Raw genomic sequence first — 7,046 nt, 5'->3', positions numbered from 1 at the left:
TTTGTTTGACAAACTCTTCCTCTGGTAACCCCTGCTATTTCTGATCATGCAAACCATTTACTTTTTGACCACCACACCCCCCACACAAAGAGATCTATGATCATAGAGAATACCTTCTATTTCTATTTATTTTATTGCTGTTTTTATTGTTCTTAGCACTTTTACCTTCCTATTTTTTGCTGACAGAAAAATATGGAGGATCACATAGCCTTTAAAGATGTCAGAGGTCTCTTTTTCTAAGCCATTGGCATTAATGTTAGGAAGAGGGTGATGGTTTTTCCACATTAGGTGAGGTCTGACCAGAGATCTCCAGAATTGTATAGAGTCTCTCTCTCTCCCTCACTTCCTCACGCTCTATTGTGTGAAATCTTGATATAAATATTGCAATGTCATCAAGCTGCTGAAACCCCCCTCATATGTGCATATTCATTATTTTAGATACTGTTGAGAAGAATTGAATTCCGTGGTGCCAGTAATATGAAAATGAGCTTCAATGAGAAGGGAGAGTTGGAGAATTTCTATGAAATAAGGAATTACGCACAATATCCCAATAAAAGCATCTTACACGAACGTGTCGGGCACTTCAAAGTATCAGCTCCAGAAGGAGAACAATTATTCCTCAATCACAGCCTCATAAGATGGAAAAACCACTCACGGGAGGTCAGTGACATATATGTGACTTATTACCCAGACAAACATCAGAAACAACTGTTCCAAATAACATATAACTCACCCTGTGTATATTACACTCATTAAATGCAGAGATAAGGCCTAATCTACATGCCGTGTTATACTGTGTGCGTGTAAGATTGTAGCATATATAGGGTGTATTGGATAACCAGATAGTTTCTTGCACCAATAGGCATCCATTTCTCTTAGGCCTTGTCTGCAGCAAAGAACCTGTCTTGCCATAAATTCATTCAGGTTCAGCCTCAGTGACCATTGGCTGTGCCTCCCCTATGATATGGAATTTAGGGCGATGGTCTTCTATGCTGGGCTTGGGTCACCTTGAGGACACAATGAGATCTGTCAATCTTAACAGATGTACGTTAAGAGTATATGTGTGTGTGTCATACTAAGGGCTAGGCCTGGGACGTCTCTCTGTGACACTGGAAGGGCGGAACATCTCACCAGGGGAAAAAATTTACTGTTGTTTAAAAAATTAGCAAACCTCTCTGAGAACATCACAGAAAATCATCAACAAACTCAACAAGGACATTGAGGTTCCCGCAGATGACCTATATGGGTTTTGTATAATTAGTCTTTTCTGCGTTTCTCATTGTTTTATTTTTTACAAACTGTGTCGTATGCTGTGTGTCTAAATTGTTATCACCTTTGTTCATATTTTTGTACATAAGCACAGTGACATTTGTCAGATTAAACCACATATTATTCCAGTTTCTGTCTCTGTGCTCTAACCGAACTCTACCTTCCGAGACAGCCGGAATAAACCGCGTTACTTGTTTTACTTAAATTGGGTTTTATACATTTTTGATCTGTTCAGTGCGGTGCTGGGCTTACTGAAGTATCCATTAGCTGTAGTCAGCTTAAAACATAACTTGGTGGTGGCAGCATATTACCACTCTGGTGTGGTTTTTGTGGTGTGTTTAATGGTTAAGTGAGTGATCAGACGGCTGGTATCGTTAATGTGTCTGGTTATCCATTAGCTAGCTGTGACACCTGGTTTCTCATCTCTGTCCAGTAAAGACTAAAACGGTAGAAAAGGAGTGTGATGCCTGAAAAAAGTTTAACCCCTTCAATCCCCTATGGACGTACCGGTACGTCCAAAAAACGCATCCCATGAATCCCATATGGACGTACCAGTATGTCTAGCCCTTCTTGCAGCGGCAGGGACACATCCCTGCTGCTGCACAGGAGATTAGGCTGTCTGTTTGACAGCCTGGACTCCCCCCTGACAGCTGTCTGATCTGATGTAACAGCTTCCGGCATGAAAGCTGTTACATTTTAAACTGGCCGATCGCGCGATCAGGCATTGCCTTCCGGGTTGCATCACTGCTGACGTAACATGGAAGTTCACCGGTAGGGGATATCCTGTCCTCCGATGAGGCACAGACGCTGTGATCTCTATGCATGTCTGTGAGGACCTGCATAGAGATCACAGTGTGATTGGTGCATGTCTCTCACCCTCCTCCCATGCTGAAAGAGAAAAAAACAAAAAAAAACGGTTATTCACTTAAAAAATAATAATACAAAAATTAAAATAATATAATATAAATAATAATAAAAAATAATAATAAAGTGAGCTAAGTGATGTCATTGAGACATCACTGGCATTAATAACACATCCAGGAGGTCCCTAAGAGGACCTCTAACCATTTTGTTTTTTTAAAAAAAATATATAAAAAATACCAAAAAAATAAAAGTATAACCCTCCTGCCCCGTTCACAACCCCCAAACCCGTTAAGCCATAGGCATAACAATTCTACAGAAAATGTACACCTTATAGTATGCTCCCTGGTGCTAGGAAAGTAAAGAAAATCTGTATAAAATTAGATATTTCTGAAATCAGGACACCTGAATTGATAAACTTGGAGGGGATTTTCCATCACTGTAATTTTTGCTATTTTTTACTAAATTTCTAATTCTAAATTTTCAGCTAATCATCCAACCATGGTATCAAAAGAAAGCTCTATCTCTCCTTCAAAAAACAATATATAGTTTCCATGGGTACACTATTCACAGGAAAAGAGAATAATCACTAAACTAAACGCAAAAAATGGCAAAATTGCTCTGGGACTAGAGGTACCAAAAACCCCTGGGATTGAAGGGGTTAAAAGTAAAAGGTAAAGCATAGCGATCGCTTCAAAACTGGAAAATGGTCCCTTGTATAGGCGGATGATATCGGCTCCCTGGACGGACAGGGGAGTTTGATCATAAATAAATAACTAAGCTGTCAAAAAACATGTTTTCATAATTGGGAGCTTAAATCTGTGTCTTTGTGTAAGACTCATTGTGCTGACCGTGCAACATAAAGCTGAGTTTAGGCCTGAATGAATGGTGTCAAATTTTAGAATGAGTTTATACTCCAATATCTTCTTTTCTTTCACATTAATTTGGTGACCGGGGCTGCTACCACAAGGGTACAGCATGGACTTGGCAAAGCCAAGCAGGGGCCCGGCCTTTCTGCTTTCATACCGCAGGAGAAGCATAAGGGATGATGGTGGGAAAAAAGCATGTGCAACAGAGGATCATAAGGTTTGCTTAGGAGAGGATGATGGGTGGAACATGGGCAGAGTAATGGCCAATGACACTTGCACTTTCTTCTCACATTTCCTCCAATCCTGATTTCTTGGTTTTAAGATTCCTCGCTCTCGATGTTCTGAAGACTGTCCTCCTGGCTATAGACGAGTCTGGCACAAAGGAAAGCACACCTGCTGCTTCGACTGTGTCCCGTGCTCCGAAGGAGAGATCTCCAACACAACAGGTGCATAGCAATGTTTTACACACGCCAGAGTTTATTGAGGGGGGGATCTGCGCTATCTGTAACCTTTGCCCATGATGGTTTAATGAAAGGTCATAAATCACATTAGCAAACCCGGCTTGGACATCCAATCTGTTGAAAATATGGCTTTTGGAGTAGGGATGCACGGAAATGAAAATTCAAGACCAAAATGACTCCCATCCCCATCTTTAAAAAAAATATTAAAAAAATAACCACGCTTTATTAAAAGTAAGTCACACACCAAAATTGGGAAAAAAAAATCAATAACAATATTAATATATTGCTAACAGGAATCACACTCCTATCATGCCCAGGCAACCAGTGCGTGCTGGGCATGATGGCAGTGTGATTGCTGTGAGCAATCATATATATTTAATAAAGCAATCACACTCCTATCATGCACAAGCAGCCAATATATGCTGAAACCTGGCTAGCTGCCCCCCTTGTGTATTGATGCTGCCAGCCCAGATAAAATGCAGCCCTGCAGGAAGGAGTCTGCACATAACTTACAGCCTTCTTGTGCCATGCCTGTGGATGCACTTACACATCCATGCTATCACACATATATTACTCATTTGCAAACATTCATTACCTCAATCACGCATACTCATTCATAAACCCTACTCCACCCCCTTACCTGAACTGCAGATTTCCCTGTGCTGTTCACAGACTTTCGCAGGGGCCACCGCTTCCCTCTGAAAACAACTTATCTCCTGATCTGCCCAGGGGAAGCAGGAACGGAGCACAGTCATGTGACGTGAGTAAATTCACGTGACTCTGCTGGGTTTCTGCTTCCCCTAAGTGGAACAAGAGACGCTGCACTGTGCGGGCAATACACAGGTAAGCAGCAGAGCTGATACAGATGATTATTTTAGGCCGTTTTTCTTTTACTTCAGCAATTTGCCGATAGTGCCATTTTCCTTTTATTTCTGCAATATGTTTCGGCCAACGATGTTTCTGTGCATTCCTAGTTTGGAGCATTGGTCCACCCTGTTTTCCACACGTCGACATCGTGGACCCATATGTACATCAACTGTGCACAAAATATCTCCCTGTACAGAGGCCATTAACATCTCTTATATGCAGGTCTTAGTCGAATGAACACAGTCGAGTTAATATTTCCTAATTAATAATATACCACCTAGTCAGAGCGCTGTTAGTTCTTAAGAGAAACCATGTTGAACCTGCTAGGCACTCATTATATGTGATGCAGGTAGCACTAATATTGATTGGCTGATCAAGTTCTCATTCCTATGGATGGCTTTTACCTTTGCTGGTTCAGCATTGACCAAGTTTGACAGGAACCCTACAGTAGACCTCATCTGCTGTTGAACTCACTATAGACTTGTTGGGGAGTAACCCTAACTCAGTGAGCTCTCCAGACAGTCAACAAAACACCATCACAGCTTAATGGGGAATGGGTTCAGCCTCCTAATAGGAAAAGAGAGGATTTTACTAAAGGAAGTTACAGTAACGGGGACGTATTATCCATGGCATCACATTGTCCACAACTGGCTTAATTTATAGAAACTGTTTATGTTTTAGTAAAATGTTAAAATATCTTATAGATGGAGAATCTTGCCAGAAATGTCCTGAAAACCAACATCCTAATGAGAAGAAGGATAAATGCGTTCCAAAACCCATTGAATTCTTGTCCTACAAAGAGGATTCAGTTGCATCTGTATTTGGCTCTATATCAGTTTTCATGTCTGTCGTAACCTCCATTATTTTGGGGATATTTATTTTATACCAGGACACCCCCATTGTCAGAGCTAATAATCAGAACCTCAGCTTCCTCCTCCTGGTCTGCCTCATCCTGAGCTTCCTCTGTGTGTTTCTGTTCCTCGGTCGTCCTGAGGATGTAACCTGCATGCTGCGGCAAACTGCTTTTGGGATCCTCTTCTCATTAGCTGTGTCTTCTCTGTTGGCCAAGACCATCATGGTCTGCATCGCTTTCAAAGCCACCAAACCCGGCAGCACTTGGAAGAAATGGATGGGGGTCAAAATACCCAACGGTGTGGTGTTTGTCTGCTCATTTATTCAGGTGGTCATTTGCATCTGCTGGTTGTCTATTTCTCCTCCGTACCAGGAAATGAACACTCACTCCTCTCCTGGAAAGATCGTTATTCAGTGTAATGAGGGGTCAGTAGTTGCCTTTTACACTGTTCTGGGGTACATGGGCTTCCTGGCCGCTGTGAGTTTCGTTGTCGCTTTCCTGGCCAGGAAATTACCGGACAGTTTTAATGAAGCCAAGTACATCACCTTCAGCATGCTGGTTTTCTGCAATGTCTGGGTCACTTTTATCCCGGCTTATATGAGCGTCATGGGCAAAAACACTGTGATTGTAGAGATTTTTGCTATATTAGCTTCCAGCGCTGGAATTCTGTGCTGTATATTTTTTCCAAAATGTTATATAATTTTGGTGAAACCGAGCATGAATACAAAGAAACACTTACTAAAAGCGGGCTCTTAGAATGGGGAATGTGCCTGATATTGTCAAGGTCAATAACCAGGAAGTATATGGATCGGAAGGTATTTGACCCACTGGGGATAGACTAATCTGCATTAACACGTTCTCCCGAGAGCTCAAAATAATAAAAGTACAACACTACACACAAGCAAGCACAACCCCAACCAAAACCGCATTACATAAGGGTGTATTCACTAAACTGTATGCTTCATGTTATTTGAGGAAAAATGTAACATTTCACATCAGCCTCCCTGCACGTTTCAAAGGGCAAATCCAGTGAGCACTCCCTGGAAGAAGGGCTGAGTGGCCCCGCATGATGAATTTTCTGTTATGACTAGAAGTTGCCAAATATCTCTGCTTCTCAGATCAAAATATATAGATATAGGTTCACTTTAATACTGTATCGTCAGTAGCTGTCAGTGCCCACCTGATATTGATCTTCTCCTGCAGTGTAACGAGGGCTCGGTTATCGCCTTCTACTGTGTCCTGGGTTATTTGGGGCTTCTGGCAGCTGTTAGTTTTATTATAGCTTTTTTAGCAAGGACATTACCGGACAGTTTTAATGAGGCCAAGTACATCACCTTCAGCATGCTGGTGTTCTGCGGTGGTTGGATCCCAATGATCCCGGCCTATCTGAGAGAAGAACATGGCGGCCTCCACTCAGTGATATTTACTAACCCCACCCATTCAGAAAATGACCCCTTCCACACAAAATAATAAATCACGCAATAAAGATACACACAGAATGTAAAGTGTATTAGAATAACCATGTAACACATAACCCGGTGTCCTAAAGTAACGACTGTGCAGCTGCAGCTATGGAGGTCGGCCTAAGCAGCGCATGCACAGTCCTGAGAGTATATGGATGGAACAGAGTAACCCCCATCACCTCTCCCAAATGCAGGGGTCCCTGTGCCAGGGCACTGTTGGGGCCCCAGATGTGGCTACCACTATATGGTGTAAAAGTGTAGTGTTTGATAAGTTACCTCTCTTTAATGTCTTCAGGCAGCCCTGGAATGCTGTCTCTTTATTCTCCTGGCTGGAACTGGTGCTCTCTTCCCTCACAGATGTCTCTCTGCAGCTCTGGTCGCACCTCACTGGTGCTGAGACCCC

The 7,046-nt window shown here is 42.3% G+C and overlaps 1 protein-coding gene across 1 annotated transcript; it reads left to right on the top strand.

Moving 5' to 3' along the window:
- The first annotated feature begins 483 nt into the window (after window positions 1-483).
- LOC128466725 (vomeronasal type-2 receptor 26-like) lies at window positions 484-6,156 on the top strand. Its single transcript, XM_053448266.1, has 3 exons — window positions 484-660; window positions 3,322-3,445; window positions 5,032-6,156. Exons 1-3 carry the CDS (start codon window positions 484-486, stop codon window positions 5,934-5,936), a joined length of 1,206 nt encoding a protein of 401 aa, XP_053304241.1. The 3' UTR covers window positions 5,937-6,156.
- Window positions 6,157-7,046: the final 890 nt, after the last annotated feature.

This window comes from Spea bombifrons, chromosome 1 (genome assembly GCF_027358695.1).
Source record: "Spea bombifrons isolate aSpeBom1 chromosome 1, aSpeBom1.2.pri, whole genome shotgun sequence".
NCBI classification, from domain to species: Eukaryota; Metazoa; Chordata; class Amphibia; order Anura; family Pelobatidae; genus Spea; species Spea bombifrons.
The sequence above is the reverse complement of the archived record's forward strand: the minus strand, read 5'-3'. Positions and strand labels throughout refer to the sequence as shown.